Source organism: Tursiops truncatus, chromosome 14 (genome assembly GCF_011762595.2).
Source record: "Tursiops truncatus isolate mTurTru1 chromosome 14, mTurTru1.mat.Y, whole genome shotgun sequence".
In the NCBI taxonomy this organism is placed as follows: Eukaryota; Metazoa; Chordata; class Mammalia; order Artiodactyla; family Delphinidae; genus Tursiops; species Tursiops truncatus.
In genome coordinates this window covers 69,368,698-69,388,698 of record NC_047047.1, presented here as the reverse complement: position 1 = coordinate 69,388,698, position 20,001 = coordinate 69,368,698, and the positions used below count along the sequence as shown (strand labels likewise).

The window sequence follows — 20,001 nt, the reverse complement described above, 5'->3', positions numbered from 1 at the left end:
GTGGGAGGTGGGGAGGTTATGTTGCTTCCCTCAAACAGGACATTACCACCTGAGTCCCTGTACTCAGAATCAGAGAAGCCGGGATCCCTAAGAAGCCATCTGCAAAGCCACATATTGGGAGGACACTGCATATTTTCTGCCACATAAACATTCCCACTGACCCCAAGACCAGCAAGACCTTATCCCGGCAAAGGCTACAAGATCAAGATGGATGTCTCTTCTGATCCTGGCCTGCCCTTCCATCTGCAGCCCAAAAGCCTCAGTACTACACAGTAGACCTGTGACTACCTGCTGATTACAATCTACGCTCCTTGCATGGCATTCAAGGCCCCCACAACCTGCAGCACTTACATCACACAGCCCACACTCTGCCCACCCACTTGCTGTTTCCCAAATATGCCCTTTCCCTGCCTCTGTGCCTTTGCTCGTGCTGTTCCTTGCTCTTCCCCTTCACCTTCCACTGGCCAAAATCCCACCTATCCTTCTAGGCCCAATTCACCAGTTACCTCCACCAAGAAGGTTTCTCTAGACCTGAACTGGCCAATAAGAGAGCCACTGGCTGCATGTGCCATTTAAATTCATTGAAATTAAATAAAAATTCAGTTCCTCAGGTGCACTAGCCACATCCCAAGTGTCCAAGAGCCCATGTGGGTTTTTGGTGCTACTGTACCAGGGACACAGATTTTAGAACATTTCCCTCATTGCAGAATGTTCTTTGGACAGCGCTGCTCTAGCCCCTCCCCCTGATCTTCCCCCACTGAAAAGTTACCCTGTCCCTCCTTCTCCTCCGTACTCCCAGAGCACTTTGTAATCCTCTCCTAGCACTTGCCAGTCTTTGCCTGTACTAAGCTGATTGTGTACTCATCTTTCTCCTCCACAAAATTAAAAATCCTAGAGGGCAGGGCCGGGATCTTACTCAGGTTCACATGCAAGCAGTGTGGACCAGAGCCTCTTGCACACTGTAGAGGATGAAAGCAGTGTTTGCTGAACTGAATCCAACATTGTCTCAGGAGCCTCATATGGAGTCCACTGACCAAGTTCCCAGATGCGGACAGGTACTTTCCACAGCAAAGTTCCGATCGGTGCTAAGAGGTCCAGGTCCAGGGCTCCCGAAAGAGGCCAGGAATCTTTGTTTTCCTATTCCCCTGCAATCCATATGGAGGTTGCAAGCAAATGACCAGGACTGGGCTGCTGGCAATGAAGCTAAAAATAGCCACAGAGCCAACAACAAGGAGTTAGCAGGACTTGTTGCTAGGGAGACCGGTCGCAGAGAGTGCAACCAAGCAGGGAGAAAGCGTCAGACCTGCACCCAGAGAGCAGAGGCCACGGTGGGGGGAACTCAAAGTTGACAGGGGTCCAAGGATCCCACCTAGAGATGTTCCGCCTTCTGGTAGCTCCTGACTAATGCACTGAGTGGGGCAAGTGTACCCCCGTCCCTCAGTAACCCATCTCCATGGAAACCACCATTGCTGGGGTGAAGTACCAGCCCCTGGAAGGGAGGCCTCTGCCTGGAGCCGGTTGTTATGGCAACCCGCCCCCCGCGCGCCCCCCCCCAGCCCATCATCCTCTCTCTCCTGGCTTCTCCTGTGGGGAAAAGGTGGGGGCCTGGTCTTGGCTTAGCCAGCACGACCAGGAAACACCGGCTTCCTGACAAGACTGACCTACAACGGGCTCTTCGGAAGCTCCTGGGACCCCGGTACGGCCTGTCAATCCTCAGCACAGGGCAGAGCTTCCTTTCCTTCCTGTGAGGGCCTCACGGATCACCTTGCCAGGAGAATCCCATGCTCATTGGGTTTATTTGTATCAGGATCACCCGAGGAGATTTTTAAAAATACAGATTCTTGGGCCCGACCTATGGAGATCAGCTGGCTTGGGGTAGGGCCCAGGAATCTATTAAAACCTCCCTAGGTAATTCTGATACCAGCCAGGTGTGGAGACCACCAATGGCCCTGGCTGTGACAAATGAGGAAACAGGCCTACAGGGGACTCAGCCCCCCACCCAAAGGGTCAGAGCCAAAAACTGAGGAGGAGGTAAACACACACCTGAGGGGAGCTGCCCACCTCCTGGGCCTGTCTCTCTTGCTCCCCCTTGAAACGAGAACACGCTGTCTCTGATATTGGACTGGGATTTAAAACTGAGCCTCTCAACAAACCGTCCCCTGTGGCAGAAAGTGGAAGGTAGTGGGGCTAGGCAGTCTGGTTCCCAGAGTGTACAGAATGGTGGCTGCCCAGGCAGATGATCTGGGCTGAAAGAGAAATCCATCCTCCTTCGGAAGGAAAGCGAAAGGGTCACCATGGCAACTGCAGGGTGTCGGCCCGGCTGGGCTTGGTGCCCTCCCCAAACCTGGGCCCAGGAGACGCACGGCTTTAGGCAAACGCCATGGGGCAGGGGCACCCCCCTCCCCCGCCAGTCTAGTCTAGTTTCAGAACTGTAAGGAGGCTGTGCTCTACCCTGGAGCCAACCTCTGAGCCTGCCCGAAACACACCTAAACACTAGGGTCCAGGAGCCCTAGGAGTCCCGAGCACATGCAGTAGCCAGGCCAGGAAGGACATGGAGGAGACGGTGCAGGAGATGGCCTCCACCCGCCTGTTACTCACAGCCTAATTGCGTGCCCAAGACCCACCGCACATGAAACCACAGCCCTCATTCAAGACAGCATGCAATTAGACGGTAAATTATGTGGTGGAGATGCTTCCTCCATGTGCTGAAGGAAATCCGAGGTGGCCCGGATCGGGAGAGGCAGGAAGCCTCAAGGGAGGATGAGAGAGGGTGAACCAGGGCTGGGCCCAGCCTCCCAGGTTTCCCAGACAGCACGGCCAGATCACCGGGGGCATCTGCAACCGCATTAGCTTCCCAGGGAGAAGCACGAGCACAGCTGTATGGACACCTGCTGGGGAGGAGAGCTGCCCGGGGCCTGTTGTACCATCCGCTCAGTCACAGAAATTCTGATCCAGAGCGTAAAATGCAGGGTCTGGGAGCCACCTCTTCGCTGACCCCTCACTTCTCCATCTCCCCGCCTCTGTCCCAGGCAGCCCTCATTCCTCCCTGGCTCCCCCATTCCTTCCCAGGTCATTACCACACTTCCCTAATGGGAGGGCTTGGAAGCCCCAACTCTCCAGACCTGCCATCAGGCTCCTGGAGCCTCAGCTGCTGCCTCTTCCCTCCCCGCGCCGATCCGCATCCTCTTTCCCTACAGCTCCGGGTCTGCTGCAGAGGGGGAGGCTTCTCCACAAACCCAAGTCTCCTGCCCCCAGCACTTCCATCCCCTAACCCGGAGCGAGTCGAGTGCAGGCTCTGGGCGGGGAGCAGGGGTGGCGGTGGCGTTGCTGCAGGTCCCCAGACCTCACCTGCCCCTCGCCAGGAGAAAGAACAGACGGAGCAGCATGTGAGCAGGGGATCCCAGCCGACGCCAGGACAGTCAGTGCGCCCCTAGCTTCTCTGTATCTTAGTTTCTTGATCGGTCTAATGGGACCACAGATATCTGCTGAACATTACAGATAAGATCAAAGGAAGTCAGGAGGGCATATCATTTAAAAGGTGGAAAGAATCTTACGACAGGTTTGCTTGAGCACAAGCTCATACTGTCACTTTGCTTTAAAAACTAGACTCTGGAGAGAAATGTTAATTTTATACCTGGGGTGGGGGGGGGGGTGTATCAACAGGAACCAGGTAAACCTGAACAGCCTGGGCTGCTTTCTCCTCCCCTCCCCCAACCCCATCTCCAGCCTCCAGGGGTCAAAGGGAGGGACCTCAGGGACCACCATTCAGATTCAGGCATGCAGACCCTATCAAGTTTCAGGGTCCAAAGAGAAGACCCAGGAGGAGCCCAGCAGACAAGCACTGCGGTAAACCTTTGCTGAAAACTGCAGGAACGCCTACCATCTCCATCCCAAAGGAAAAGTCCTTTCCGGTCTTCTCCCCCACCTACATTTGGAAACGGTTCTCTAGCTGTGCTGGCCTTAGAGCCCGTACTTCTTCCTTGGCTCCGTGTGTTCAAGGTCTGAGAGTCTCAACCCCACTGTACATTAGAATCACCTGGAGAGTTTTAGGAATGCTCTGGGCCAGGGCCCATCGTTAAATTCCAGATGCACTGGACCCAGAGGGAGGGGCCCAGGCAGCGGTGGTTAAAGCAAACTCCCAGGTGATCCGAATGTGCGGGGAGACCCCCGATGCGGGTGACAGGGTGGTAGGTGATACAATAAATGCATTTTTGGAGGACTCTCTGCTGTCAGATTTGGTTTACTTCGAATCATCCGAAGCTTTGTGGTTCTCAAACTTTCACAAGCCCCAGGACCATGGAGCCCTGACTAGAAAATCAGATTTCTCAGGAACAACACCAGAGTTTCTGCCTCCTGGTTTCAGAATGGGGCCTTGGAATGTGCCTTTTTAACGCACTGCCCAGGTAATACACAAACCTGCCCTTTAAGAAATACTGAATTCTAACAGCATCCTTGGTATATATAAAGCAAGTCCAACTCAATTTCTGGTTCTTTGTTTGCCCCATATAGTTGCCTTTTAAACAGTATCTAGATTCAAATATATAGGAGACTGCACTGTTTTATCCCTATTTTTGTTTAATCCATCTGAGTTAGAAGTGAAAAGTTAAAATATACTGCTCACTAATCATTGACTAGAGTCGTATGGCATCTGTGAAGAGTTGTTATTAAAGAGTGGCAAGTCAGAAAGATGGTAACATTCACACACACACACACACACACACACACACACACACACACACACACACCACATGCCAGCCAGCTGCTCCCAGAGGCCCCAAGTCCCTGCTGCTCCCTACCCGGGTCCTCTCAAGGCAGCGCTGCTCTCCACGCATTGGGCTCTTCCCTCCCTGCTCACCAGCCTGCACTTGCCTTCCAAGTGGATGACTCTTGAGGGCCTGCTAACCCTCTCCCCACCAACAGCCACCATGCTGGCTTCTCAAAAGCAGCTTGTCTAAAACCTAACTTAAAAGTCCACTCCCGGGCTTCCCTGGTGGGGCAGTGGTTGAGAGGCCGCCTGCCAATGCAGGAGACACGGGTTCGTGCCCCGGTCCGGGAAGATCCCACATGCCGCAGAGCGGCTGGGCCCGTGAGCCATGGCCGCTGAGCCTGCGTGTCCGGAGCCTGTGCTCCGCAACAGGAGAGGCCACAGCAGTGAGAGGCCCGCGTACCACACACACACACACAAAGTCCACTCCTCCTAAGAGAATATCTTCATGACCCTGGGGTAGGCAGAGAACTCAGAGATCACACACACACACACACACACACACGCACGCACCCCAATACAAGAAAAATTTGGTTAAATTGGACTTTATTAAAATGAAAACCTTCTGCTCATCAAAATACATCCTTAAGAAAATGGAAAGTCCATACCACCTTCCTGCCCCAAACCTGCTCTTCCTCCCTAGCTGAGATAATGCCCCCTCACCCCCAGCCCCCAAACCCCAGGCAGGTTTCTCTCTTCCTGCCAACCAGAGGCAAGCTGTATCTACCAAGTCTGCCTCCCGCTGCCTGGACCCTCCGCCAACACCAGACGTAATGTCCTCCTAATTGGTCTAACCTTCCCTGCTCTGGGCCCCCTTACAATGCGGCCACGGTTATCTTCCCAAAATACACATCCAGTTCTCTCACAATCCAGCTCCCTCTACACAGTGAAGCCTGCATTTCTCACTATGACAGGAAGACTGGTGACGATCTGACCATCTCCCTTTGTAGTTTTCTCTCTTCTTCCTCCCCAACTCCCACACCTAGTTACCAGATCTCTTGCTGTTCCCTAAACAACCCAGAAGCTTCATGCCTCCTTCTCTTTGCCCTCAGTGGTTCTTTTCCCTGAAACACCTTCTCTATTTATCCCTACTGGAATTCTCAAAGGACACCTCCTCCATGAAACTTTCCAGGAGTTCCTGCAGAAGCTCTCTCGCCCTCCTCGGTGCTCACCAGACTCTTGGTGGCAGGAGCACAGAACTGCATCTGACACAGCAGCTCATGGTGAGCACTCCTGCCTCCTCCTCTAGACCATGTGTGCCTTGGGACTGGGTGCAGCAGTCCCCTGCAGCGCCAGCACGGTGCTCTGTGTATCTAAGAAATACTAACACAGGTCCGTTCACTCCTTCATCTAGAGCGTAGGCTCCTTGACAGAGTCCAGCTGACCCCCGCCATGCTTGAGCCTCCCTGGACCTCCTTAACGAATGGTCTGATCTTTAAAACAAAGCAGAGAGAAGGGCACCGTTATGTCTTCTCCTGTTTGCCTCGTAGCAAGGGCTATGAGGATGTTTCCAAAAGCTGAACTAAATATGCAAGAAATCTTGAGGTGCTCTAGATCCCAAACTCCGAGAGGATTTCTTGGACCACCGACCTCATGATCCCACTCAATGCCCTGCCCCCACTGTCCCTGTTAGGCAAACTCCTGTCCCAGTGGCAGGCCTGCAGGATGTCTCTTCTTTGGCAAGCTTTCCCGGGCTCCTTGGGCAGGGCAAGTTAGCCGCTCCCATGGCCCCTTTCCTCACATTTCTATTGCAACCTATTGCAGTACTTACCTGCCTACCTCTCCCAGGGTGGGATTCTGACATTCCTTTAAATGTGTTTCTTTAGTGTCTAGAAAATGTGGGAACACAGTAGAGACCCAGATGCATGTGGAGTTTTCTGAAAGCCTGAGCACAAAGTATTTGCTCAGTCAAGGTTTGTAACTCTCTAAAATAATGAACAGGGACTTCCCGGGTGGTTCAGTGGTAAAGAATCTGCCTTACAATGCAGGGGACGCGGGTTCGAGCCCTGGCCAGGGAACTAAGCCCGCGTACCACAACTACTGAGCCCGCGCACCTCAACTAGAGAGCCTGTGTGCCACAAACTACAGAGCCCACATGCCCTGGAGCCCAAGCGCCACAACTAGAGAGAAGCCTGCACGCCGCAATGAGAGATCCCGAACGCCTCAGCGAAGATCCCGCGTGCCACAACTAAGACCCGATGCAGCCAAAAATAAAATAAATAAAATAATGAACAGATGATTGTGTGACTAATGAAAACTAGTGGTCAGGGGCAGACCTAGGAACATGGCGACCAAAGTCAGAACAAGGAGGTGAGTTCCTGAGCTAAGGAAATGCCCCAGGAATGTGTGCCTGTCAGACAGGGGTGCATTTGCAACATCAGCTTTTTTAGTGATGGATTCAAGCCCCTCCCTCGCCCAGGCCTAGTTAACGATGAGCTTCATGTCCCACCTTTCTGATCCTGGCAGAAAACACAGAGGAAGGAAAGGGGACCATCATGAAGAGGAAAAGAAAGCTATATTCTAGGGCTTCCCTGGTGGCGCAGTGGTTGAGAGCCTGCCTGCCGATGCAGGGGACACGGGTTCGTGCCCCGGTCCGGGAGGATCCCACATGCCGCGGAGCGGCTGGGCCCGTGAGCCATGGCCGCTGGGCCTGCGCGTCCGGAGCCTGTGCTCCGCAACGGGAGAGGCCACAGCAGCGAGAGGCCCGCGTACCGCAAAAAGAAAAGAAAGCTATATTCTAGCACAAAATGTGAACTTTATGGAAGTTTTTTTCTAAGCATCTTTATCAAGACGCTTTATGTATGTGCCTCTTGAAGAGGCATATATGTGAAGTCTGAGAATTCACTCAAATATTTAATTTAGGATGTACGTACAAGGTCATATAAGAGACAAAGGGAGCTACAGGTCATGACTCCAGTCCTCCTCTCCCTAAATTATGCAATTTCAGAATCTCGGGGGTCGGCTAGTCTATTTGTGTCACACTGCAAACGAGGAAACTGAAGCGCAGAGAAGAGAATGACCTTCTCAAATTGATCGGGGTAGAGGCTGAGCCCAGAAACCAGACCTCCTGAATCTCATTCCATTCATTTAAGCCAGTTTCACGACATCAAACATAAGATCATGAAAAAACAGTAATTCAAGGGCGAGGGCTCAGGACCAAATGAGGGGAGCAGGAAGTGTGGGAGGGGTCCCCAGGGTGAAAAGGACCCAAACCTGGCAAGACCCGGCAGCCAAGGTGGGGTGAGGGCGGAGGTGGGGTGAGGCAGCATGGGCAGGAGGGCTGGGCCACTGTGCTCCCTCCCACCCCATTCTGTTGTTTCAGGGGAAGCCAAGACTGAAAACCAGGAAGACCCGGTTCTAGTGGAGTCATCTGGGTACGAAACAGAAGCCGCATGCAATCTGGAGTCTGGTTTAGCCCATGGGCCTCTCCACAAGGACATCCACGTGGCTCTTAACCTCCTCACCTAGGGGAATCTTAGCTTCCTAATCGTAAAATGGGGATAAAAATTAGTTCTTGTAGTAATTGCAGGTAATATACCTGTCAAATGAAAAAAAATACAATTTAGTAACAAGTTTGATGTCCTTTATTCAAGGCAGAACAGTGCTTGGACTGGGGGAGTACAGCACCTCAGAGCTGTGTGCGCTCTTGACCAGGGATGCTGGGCGAGAGCGAGGCTCACCTACTGTTAGAAGAGCCACCTCGGAACAGGGCGTGATTGGCTAGGAGAGATGGAATTTCCTTAAAAGGCAGCCGGTCCTGTTTCCTAGGGGAAGGTGAGCTCGCTAAACTGAGTTGGAGGATTGTGATTGGTGGATGTTAGGATTCCTGGGCAAGAGTTTCCTGTAACTGCACTAACCTAGGTTTATTTATTTTATTTTATCCTTTAAACGTTTTTGGCTGCGCCACGAGGCATGCTGGGATCTTAGTTCCCCAACCCCAGATGGAACCCGTGCCCCCTGCAGTGGAAGCACGGAGTCCTAACCGCTGGACCACCAGGGAATTCCCATGCACTGACCTAGGTTTAGATTCCTGAACTGGGCTGGGCCACAGGGGTGGCCTCCATTTTGTGATATACAAATTAACTTTATCATCTCTCAGGACTGTGGCGGAAGTTAATGCTTTCGGCACAGTCCCTGGCGTGAAGTACGTGCTCACAAAGCTACCCCTTTGGCCTAGCTCAGGCTTGGCCGTGGCCGCTGGTGGACCAGACTCAAATTACGACCATCCTCCCCACTACTGTTTTCTCACCACTAAAAAGTGAGGGTTGTTCTAAGAGCTCTTCTCTCTGTGCCCCCCAGATGGAATGAACACGCCAGTGTGCAAACAGCCGGTCCATTTAAGAGACAATGGGGCGCCTCTATGATGACAGTTTCACAGCCCGTCCTAAAGGCCAGCCCTGGAGCTCACTACTGATTACGAGCTGTCACAGGAGTCCCTTTAAAATGTGTTCAGCCTTTTGGTAAAGTATACTTGTCATGCCTGCTCCAAATGGCATCATCTCCTTCAAGGGTGATGTTATTTTTGAGGCCATCTTGCAAGCGTTCAGGTTTTCATTAGTTTACATATAGTGAATAAGCAAGGACCGTCTGCCAGTCGGAATCCCCTAAAACTGCTACGCACATACTTTGCTAATAATTTGGTTTGAGTCCTTAATGGTCTACTTTGTGTTGCCATTTCTCACATCTCCTGTACTAAAGCCCAGGAGATCACACTTAATTCATCTCCTTATTCCCAAAGCCCCCAGCACAATGCCCCCCTGCCCCGACGTAGTAGGTGCTTAGCGGTTGCTTATTAAATGGAATATAGCACAGCAGGAGATGACATTCACAGGCTGGACGTTCACAGGCTGCTCTTCCCAGGGCCGACAGGAAGCACAGTCTGTTGAGACTGCAGGGTTATAAAGCCAGAGGAAGCAACATTTGCTCAGCTCACAGAAGCAGCAGCACAAATGGCGATAAACATATGAAAAGGTGTCCAACCTCACTTATTATCTGGGAAATGCCAATTACAATCATAACAAGACACCGTTTTCCCACCCGTTAGATTAGCAAAATATTGATGTTGGCAAAGGTGGAGATCTTCTCATACCTTGTTTACGGGAGCATAAATTGGCACTGCCCTTTCTGGAGGACGATTTGGCAGAGACTGTATCAAATGCAAGATATATATTCCTTTCAACCCAGCATTTCTCTTTCTAGGTATCTATCTTAGAGCAACAGATGCGCAAAGAGGCGTGACCCAGGATGTTCACTGCTGCAGTGCTTATGCAGTAAAATATTGTAAACCACACAAGTGTCCGCCAGTGAGAGAATGGTTAAATAAAATCGTGGTAATCCATATGGTGGAGGAGAACAGTAATTACGTGGCTTGATTGCCCAGATTTATTCTAAGCGAAAAACCAAGCTGTAAAACGAAACTACGGTGTGGTTCTATATATATTAAAAAAAGGAAAAGAAAAAAAAAGCAACTGTGAAGCAAAATTATATATTTACACACACACATAGATAGATAGAGAAAATCATGTCATATATACACCAAACTGATAGCAATAGGTACCTCTCTGATGGGGGAATTAAAATCACTGGGAAGGGATGGGTTTATTTATTTTTTTAACAGGAATGTATTTGTGTAATACTTATGTAAAATCAGTTTTTAAAAATTATTCATTTCTGGGAATTCCCTGGCGGTCCAGTGGTTAGGACTCCGCGCTTTCACTGCCAAGGGTGCGGGTTCAATCCCTGGTCAGGGAACTAAGAGCCCACAAGCTGCGCTGCATAGCCCAAAAAAACAAAAAACAAACAAACAAACAAAAAACATTATCCGTGTCCTATTATACGCTAGCCCTGTGCTATAAATGTTATGTAGTATACCTTATTAACCCACACAGCTCTGAGATTTGAATTATTCATTAATTCATTCAGCAAACCTTTACCTAGTACCTCCTGAATGGCGGCCCTGGGGGCAGAGGTGCCAAGAGGGCCTGCTTTGAACAAGCTCAGGTTGGGCAGAAGCAGAAAACAAACTGGTGAGTGCTACTCCCATGAAGATGAGACATGCCCAGGAGAGCAGAGTAGAGCCAAGTCTAGAAACAGCACAGGGACCTCAGCTGTGCTCAGTAAGTGATGCTGAAGGTCCCACATCCAGTAGCCGAGTCGGCATCTGGACTCACCTCCAGGAAAGAGGAGGCCGTGAGGGCAGCCTGTGAGGAGGGGAGGGGGGTCTGAGGGCAGGAGGGAGAGGGGAGGGGAGCAGATACTGTGATATTTGGACCACAGGTTATTCGTTATCAGTGTTTAATATGTATTAAGCATCTAATAAGTCTAAGGATGCAGAAGTCCTTCCTTTCGGGTTGGGAGCCAGGAAAGAAACCAGATCCTAGATCAGCAGGACACGGTACCTTGGCTCTAAGTAATTTAGAATCAGTTGGGGTGAAGAGATTAATGAGAGTCATAACATCACCCGGCCGTAACTGTGTCCTAAAGCCCTAAGCAGTGATACACACTGGGAGTCTGCAGGCTCTCTGGCTCAATGACTGTTCCAGCTGCTTGGCCAGGCCTCTGCCTCTCGGTAATGAGGGTTAACAAAGTAACACCTGTAAAAAGCCCTTCCTAAGCCTAAAGCGCTCCCTCAGGGTCATTCTGTTCTGAAAAGAGTCAGAAGGAGGAGCCTGGAACTGCCCCCTTTTGGGTGGAGGGATGCCTCGCCGCTGCCCTCCCAGCTGCCCAGGCCTGGGCCAGCTCTGCCAGGCCAAGGAAGGTTCTCCTCAACTCGAGCACAGCAGAGGCCCAGTGGGAACAGCAGGAGCACAGGGTGGCGAAGACTCAGCCACCGCCTTACCCGTGGGAGCCCACCCACAGTCCCCCAGCCCCACGCTGTTCTCCGGGTACACTTGTCAGGACCCCTGCAAACCAACGGCTTGGGCCTGAGCTCCCTGAGAAGAGGTCTCGTATTCACCCACCTCCCAACTGCTTAGTCAACCAACAGGTATTCATTGAGCCTGTTCTCCCTGCCCAAAATCAGGTTGGGCATGATTGGTGAAGACATAACATGTAAGAAAGAGTTAGTGAAAAATACTCTATGAAGTATAATTGATTGCTAAACCCAACAATATTAACAGTAAGGACTGCAGGGGTGCAGAGGAGGGAAGAGGTCAGTGTGGACTGGAGAAATCCTAGAGAGCTTCCTGGAGGAGGTAGCAACTCTGGGACTCAACCCTGAAGAATGGATAGGGGAAAGCACAGCAGGAACAACGGCAGGGAGGAAGGACGTATAAAGGGGAGACTGGTCCCTCACGGGGGACTACCTATTACAGAATGGTAGTGAAGTGGGATGGAGCCATTGTGGAGGTCACAGTGAGGGTTGAAGCCTTGAGAAACAACCAGAGGATTTCTGACCTGATGGGGAGACAGCGGAGAGCCATTGCTGGGTTTGTAGCAGGACCTGGTGATGACTAAAAGGACTGGCATAGAGATGCAGAGAATAGGAGATGGGACAGACACCAGCATCCCAGTTCCAGCAGGAAGCCCCACTTCAGCCTCAGGGAAGGAGGAAATGCCCCATTTTCCTCATCCAATTATTTAAAATTTCATTCATTTGTGATATTCTAAGTCTTCTTAATTTTTTTTTTAAAGGCCTGGGGAGGCAGATAATCTCAGATGGACAGCACAGTAAAGAGCAGACCTCACTCAGTAACTGTGGACTGACAAGGGTGGTCACGGGAAAAGGAAACTAAGCCGAGGGGTATGTTTTGAGGGAAGAAGGCCCTACAGGTGGGGCATGTGGACCAGGTACAAACTGGGATCGGGTGAAGCACCACAGCAGGGAACACAGGCCCTCAGGCCCCGCCCAGCTTCCCAGCCACACTCCTGCTGCTCTGAGCCCAGCACCTGCACCCTGTGCTCCATCACCCACCACCATGAACCTCCATTCCTGAAAAGGCCACACTGTCTTGTGCCTCCGAACCTTTGCACATGCTGTATGTCTCTTTCTGCAGTGCCTTCCTCCCGCTTCCCTAAATTCAAGTTCATCCTTTAAAAGCCAAAAGCCAACTCTTGCTGATTTGAGGATGACCCCAGGCCGAATTAGTCTAAGAGTCCCTTGGTGATGCTCTCCCTGAGGTGCCCGATCCCTCGCCCTGTCATAGGATAACCAGGAATCCCCTAGGCTTCTGGTCGCTCCAGTATCTTACTGGGCACTCAGACAGGGAGGGTTCTGACTGTCGGCTCAATGATGGTGCCCTGCAGGAACTTCAAAGGGCAGGCGTCACATTCTGAGGTTTGGAAATGCTGGCGGGACCTCCCAGGGGCATAGTCTGGGAAACAGCTTGTATTCGGCAGTAGGGAATGTGTCTTTTTTGGGAGTAGGATCTATGAGAGCACACAAGTGCTCTTGAGGGGACTTCCCTGGTGGGGCAGTAGTTAAGAATCCGCCTGCCAATGCAGGGGACACGGGTTCGATCCCTGGTCCAGGAAGATCCCACATGCCATGAAGCAACTAAGCCCCTGCACCACAACTACTAAGCCTGCGCTCTAGAGTCCAAGAGTCACAACTACTGAAGCCTGCATGCCTAAAGCCCGTGCTCCACAACAAGAGAAGCCACCACAATGAGAAGCCTGCGCACCACAAGGAAGAGTAGCCCCCGCTCAGCACAGCTAGAGAAAGCCCACGCGCAGCAATGAAGACCCAACACAACCAAAAAAAAAAAAAAAAGGTCTTTAAAGACTGGCTGAGGGTGGGAGCAGACATCTGGGGGTGCCACTATCAAGGGAGGGAGCAGACATCTGGGAGTGCCACAGTCAAGGGACAGAGGAGGATGCTAAGAAGATGCAGTTGGAGGAGATGGGAAGAATCTTGGGGACGAGGTCAGAAAGGCCTAGTGAGGCAGTTTCAGAAGAAAGGGCCAAGTGCCAGATAACTAAGAGGAAACTGCAAAAGGAGGACGGATTTCTTTCCCCTTGGTAAGCCACTTAGAAAACAGGCCTGACGAAGACAGTTACTGCTCTTTAGCCTGAGGGGCACTTGGGAATCTCGGGAGCTACCTGTGTTTCCCCACGGTTCTCTCTGGCCGCAAGGCATGTGGGATCTTAGTTCCTTGGCCAGGGATCAAACCCAAGCCCCCTGCAGTGGAAGCACAGAGTCTTAATCACTGGACTGCCGGGGAAGTCCTCCCCAATGCTCTTGTTACCTGTAGCTAGCCCTTCCCTAGTGCCCTGGCAGAGCCCAAGAGGGGCGAGTGTGGTCTCTGGGGATGGCCCCCACGTGGCAGTAGCAGCCTGAACTCAATCCCATTCCAGCCCCTTCCCTGTGCCCTGAGTAAGCTTGTGGCCAGCTCGTAACTCTGCAGCCCCAGCCCCTAGTCTGAAATAACGGGCTCCAGGGTTCTAGCGCTTGTACCGGAAGTCGTGGAAATCTTGAGTTGTATCATATGAACAAGGAACAACGTTACTAGCAGAAAATATATCCTGGGCGCAAGTCTCTACATCTCAAGTCACGCATCCCTAAAATATTGTAAATTAAATCAACTTTAAAGTTTTTCTGTTCACGCACATTGATGATCTTTATCAGTTGGGGGAAGCAGATGCCAAAGGTTTCTTTTTTCTAGAAAAGCTTTTAATGGTTGTTGCACTTTGGTGATAGGTACATGGGGGTTCATTATACTAGTCTCTCTATTTCTGTCTATGTCAGAACAGGTTCATAATAAAAAAAAAGTCTTTTTAAATTTTAGTGGAAATTTTAAAATTGAGAAAATGTATCTATTATCTTACTTTTCCCTGTGAGTTGAGAAAACACCTGCCTTTTTTATTGCAACTGAGAGCAGGCCTCCATACTGCTTCTTCAAGGGAGCACAGTTTGAGGATCACCAAATTTCTAGAAGCTTTTCAAGCGTAAAAGTCTTTATAGCTAGGGACTTCCCTGGTGGTCCAGTGGTTAACACTCTGCGCTCCCAGTGCAGGGGGCCCGGGTTCCATGCCTGGTCAGGGAACTAGAGCCCACGTGCCGCAAGTAAAAGATCCCGCACACGCACCAACGAGGTCCCGGTGCAGCCAAATAAACAAATAAATGTTAAAGAAAAAAAAAGAAGTCTTTATATCTAGCCTCTGGCCCTAGGGCTAAGGGAGAGCAGAAATACAGGCCACTCATAACAAGGGGTTAAAAAGCAAAGCCCCTCCCACAGGCCACAGGGGAATAGCCCCAGGTCCTGAATGAATTTCCATCCCAAAGACCACGCTTAATGCTCAGAGTCAAGCCTCTCTTCTCCCAGACCTTGGACAGGCTGTCCCTTTTCCAGGCTCCTCCAGGAGAGAAATTTCTGCCTTCCTGGATCCCAAAGGAACTGGAAACAATCAAGTAGCCACCCCACCCTGTACTGAACTTTCTCTAGAGCAAGTTCTCACACAATGCAAACGGGATAACACCATCCTTTGCAGGCCTGGGGTAAAGACAAGTGAGAGTGAAGTGAAAGGCCCCACATGGTGGCAGTTCGAGTTTCCCTTCCCTTCCTGGTGCCGGTAGGTCAACGGGCTTCTCTCTACCAACCAGACATACAGGAGAGCAGCCCCACAATGGTGCTTCGTAAACTGGTTTCGCCCCTTGGTCTCCACGGCATCACCTCCCCTCGCTACTGAAGCCCTCCCTGGGCTGGCTTTCTCCCTCCCAACCCGCACAGAAGCCTCTCTAAAAGTCACCAGCTACCTCCAGATCGGCAGGTGCCAACAGCCTGTCTCAACTCAGCCTCCGCAGGGCTGGGTGGCCACTGCCTCTGGAAAACCTTCTCCTTTCTCAGACACGGCTCTTCCTCCCTCTTCTTCCTCCCGGGCCCCTTCTCAGTCCCCCTCTCCACGTGGCTCTAAGTGTCGGCTTTCTGTGCACAGAATCCAGAGACACCGTCTCTGCTTTCTCCTCCTGTTTCCTACATGAGCTCACCAGTGTTCGTGGACTTAAACGCCAGGTTCTGCTCCTGACGCCGTCTCATCTTTGATTTGCAGCCTGGACCTCCCTAGGCTCCAGGCTCCAGGCACCTCAGCATCTCAGGCTAAACCCTTGATTCCCTCCCGTCCCAAACTCGTTCCTCCCCTAGTCTTCCCCACCTAAGGAAGTAGCACACCCATCACCCAGGCGTTCAGGCCAAACCCCTGGGAGTCGTGCTTCCATTCCCTTCCCTCCCCCACCCCGGCCATCCATCAGCAAGCCCTGCTGTTTCTATCTCTAAATCTCCGGATCTGTCCCTATCCGTCTCCATTGCTGCTCCTTTAATCCACATCAAATCACTCCCCTGCATAGAAACCTTCAATGGCTTCCCAGGACACAGCGTTAAACCAGCTTTCGGGGCAGCTTCCCCGGTGGCGGCGCAGTGGTTAAGAATCCACCTGCCAATGCAGGGGACATGGGTTCGAGTCCTGGTCCGGGAAGATCCCACATGCCGCGGAGCAACTAAGCCCATGCACCATAACTACTGAGCCTGCGCTCTAGGGCCCGCGAGCCACAACTACTGAGCCTGCGTGCTCCACAACAAGAGAAGTCACCACAATGAGAAGGAGCCCGGGCACCACAGCAAAGAGCAGCCCCCGCTCGCCGCAACTACAGAAAGCCCGTGCAGCAACGCAGCCAAAAATAAATAAATAAATAAATTTATAAAACAAACAAAAAAACAGCTTTCGGCCGGGACCTCAAGGCCCTGTATGACTGGACCCTGCTTACCGCCCAGCTTCATCTGACCCCACTTTCTCCCCTGCTCGGTTCACTCTGGGAGTATCGGTCTTTCACGTAGCCAAACAAGTCAGGGCCTCGCTTGTGCTATTTCCTCTGCCTAGAATGTTCTCCCCCACCCCACAACTCACAGAGCCAGCTCTTCTGTTCCTTTAGGCCTGAACTTAAATGCCACCTCCTCCAAGAAGCCTCTCCTGACCACCCCACCTAAAGCAGGCCTCTGTTAACCTCTATTTCAACCCCTTGTTTACTTGTTTCCTGTCCATCTTCCCCATCAGAATGTCAGCTCCATGAGGGCAGGAATTCTATACGCGCAAAGCCCAGGACACTGCCTGGTTACACGGTAAATGTCCAATAACATTTGTCGAAAGAACAAAGGACCCAGCCACTGCCTAGGGATCCAGCAGTGCCCTGTAAGTGCGAGAGGTTAACCTGAAGGGGAAACTGAGGCTCAGCCAGGGCCTGACAACAGCTGCAGACAGTGGCTGAAGCTAACTTCCGGTTTCCCAGTTCCGTGGGACAGGCTGGGGCCCAGGCCAGAAGGCACCTCACCTCCCTTTTCCAGCGTGCCAGCCACTCGTCCCGCTTGCGCTTGCTGATGTAGTAGGGGTCCCCCGCCTGGAAGGTGAGCCGCGGCATGGGCCGCTGGCGGAGGCTGGACTCCCAGCCCAGGCCACCCCGCAGCCGGCCCCGGGAGCCCTAGGACAGAGATGACAGAGACAGACCGGCATTAAGGTGAGCACGGACAGCCCCGCTGCAGGGTTTTTTCCTCCTGGAGGGGAAACCAAGGAGGCACTCACCTCGAGCAGAACACAGAGCTCTGACTCCTGGCCAGAGATGCCAGCCCTGCGAGTGCGGGCCAAGCCCCTGTCTGGGCTGGAGAAGTGAGGGACGTGGGGCAGGACATAAACTGGGAGGGGAGGTGCTTGGTCTTGAAGGGGGACCAGCTGGCTGCCTCGCTGGGGGCCTTCCAACCTCCACACCCACTTCCTCTGCTCCTCACAGAGGGACATGTAAAGAAGGGGCCAGGGGCCACCTTGGGCCCCTCACACACACTCGCCACAGTCGGTCAGAGCGGTGGCTCTCTTCTCCTAGAATCAGGATCCACAGAGCCCCTGGGGGTTGAGGAAAACACTTGCCTCCATTTTCATGGATTCGATGTTGGTCTCCTTCTGTTCTTTGCCTGTGGAGAGGGAAGAACAAAGGGACTGTCGGCAGAGTTACAGGAGTGGCTCAGAGGCCTCACCTTGTGCCTGGGGTCCCTGCCACGGGGATAGGGCTTCTCCAACCGTTTAGTCATTCCTGTGTCAAACCTGATGGCCTACTGTGTGCCAGGCGTCATGCTGGCCCCAGGACTCAGAGCACAGCCAGGGCAGAAAAAGGACTGGGGCAGGGCTGGAGGCCCAAATCCGCAGGAACAACAGAAAAGCCAGCACTGTGGCTTCTGGCCCATCGAGTGCCTCAGGCACACAGAAGGGATCCGGAAATAGCCCCCTTGCCTGCTCCCAGTTGCGACACAGCTCCCTTCCCAGAGGAGGGGCCAGACTGCACAGCTCTCCCTGGCCCTGGAAGGGAGCACTGGCTTGTATGTGTGGGGTGCAGCGAAGATGCTCTAGGGGGAGGGGGAGGGCACAGGGAGACAGCAGCAGGACTCTGCTGAAACAACTTCGTCTCTTTGAGACTCAGTTTCCTCATTTGGAAAATAAAGATGCCGGAAATGGTTTCTAAGGTGCTCCTGAAGTTCTCAATATTGCGCTTCTGTCCTGAATATCTGCTTCGGTACCCCATTCTCCGCCCATTCTTAGGTCCCTGAGTTCAGCCTTTATTCTAGAAGCCTTGGATTCCAACTGTCTCCATGTGACCTCTGTAAGCTTTCCAGGCCTTTTCTTCACTGAATCAAGGTACATAACCCTTCTAATGCTTCCGGAAGGCAGCGTTTCCCTGCTCCTCTTCCCTGCAGTTCCTCAATGGGCCCTGATTCCAGTTCCTGGAAGGGAAGGCTCCCCTGGAGGCTGAAGCCCCAGCAGTACCGTCTTTAAGGGTCCGGGGCGGGGGGCACAGAATGTCCCTGCGCTCCTACCCTGGTACCTACCCACTCTCCTACCCCACCCAGCTCAGGGCCGTCACCTCTCAAACGCCCTTCCCGGGCCTGGCTGTCGGCTGGGTTAATTATGCCTCTGAGCTTCCTGCTGGAGGATGGGGCTGGGCTGGGGGGTGAGGAGAGTGGGAGGTGAGCCTCCTCTCACCTGGGCCCCAGAACTCCTTTGTCTGAAGCCAAGAGTACTGAGCTCGGGCCCAAAGCAGGAAGGTCACTAAGGCTGGCTCATGGTCGCTTGGGGGGGCGGGGAGGGGGGTGTGAAGGGGAGACAAAGAGCCCAAAACGGAAAAAACAGCCCCTCCTGCATCTCCTGGCTCTGAGGCGGAAACCAGCTACGGCACTGAAGGTCTCTGAATCCTCGGTCCCCGAAGAGGATGTTTCTTTCCCCCTCTCTCACTGGGGAAGACCCGGGGCTCTGCTCTGGGCTTTGGCGACCTGGAGCCTGGGGACGGGGAGGGCAGGGCCAGCACCTGCGGGCGAGTGGGAGGTGTGGACCCCGCGGTGCCAGCTGCCCCCAGGGGTGGGAGGAAGTGGGGTCACGTGTACTCGCCAAGGCTGTGTACACAGCAGGCCTTTACGTCTCACCGGACTTTCTCTGTCTCCTCCTCGAGCTTCCTTTAGGCCCTCTTGTCTCACCACAGCCAGCTCCCCAACTTTTTCTCGGGCATCCTGGAGCCGGGCTTCCCCTCTTGCCCGCTCCGGGCCTCCCTCCTTCCCGGGGGTCGCCCCTCCTCTCAGATCCTCCGCGTTCTGCCCTAGTGAGGCTTTGGGCTGCCAGAAGGGGGCGCCCACCCTTGGATCAGGAGGCAGCCTGGTGCCCCCTGGCACCTTCCTTCGGGGGACCCTCCGTGGCATGTGGTTTACGGGGAATCATCTATTCATTAGAATGAAAGAAAGTCGGGGCTGAAGGAATTGTAGAGATGATGGGGTACTTGTCCAGCCCTTCGAAGGGGAAACTGAGGCCCCAGGAGCAGAGACGTACTGCCAGAGCTGAGATCAGATTTCAGAGCTCCTGACTCCCAAGCCGGCTAGCTTATTTCACACAGCACCACCCTGATGCCCCCCCTTCCTCATTCCCCAGCCCCCATGCTCCCCGAAACAGAATTTTTCCTCATGAGGTTTCCAACTGGCTTCTTTCTGGAATTTTCTCCCTGACATACTCTGCGCATGCCCACTTGAGTGATATCTCTCTCTCTCTCTCTCTCTCTCTCTCTCTCACACACACACACACACACACACACACACACTTTCCAGCCCGTCCCAGCAAAACAACCAACTGGGCGGCCTTAGAATGCAGCACTTGTCCTGAGTCAAGGGGGGTCAGCAGCTCTCTCGACACTCCCTCTGCAGTCCATCTGCTCCTGGCCCAGATCCAGGGTCACAGGCTGGGCCAGGTGGCTGTGTGCCTTCCAGGGTGGCCCTGGCAGGCTT

At 52.8% G+C, this 20,001-nt stretch overlaps 1 protein-coding gene across 23 annotated transcripts in view; it reads right to left on the bottom strand.

Annotated features, from left to right (window-relative positions):
- Positions 1–20,001, bottom strand: part of DNMT3A (DNA methyltransferase 3 alpha) — a 113,622-nt gene that overhangs the window by 34,810 nt on the left and 58,811 nt on the right. For 21 of the 23 annotated variants that reach the window (XR_012325784.1, XR_012325782.1, XR_012325783.1 and 18 more), the window contains 2 exons: positions 17,612–17,655; positions 17,025–17,171 (listed from right to left, as the gene is read on the bottom strand). Coding sequence is in view for 17 of the 23 variants with exons in the window: in XM_073791541.1 (XP_073647642.1) it covers positions 17,025–17,171; positions 17,612–17,655 (191 nt within the window). In the remaining 6 variants the exon portion in view is untranslated. Of the gene's footprint in view, positions 1–17,024; positions 17,172–17,611; positions 17,656–19,155; positions 19,566–20,001 lie in introns of those variants that run through there. The other 2 variants (XM_073791551.1, XM_073791549.1) reach the window with 2 other exon arrangements.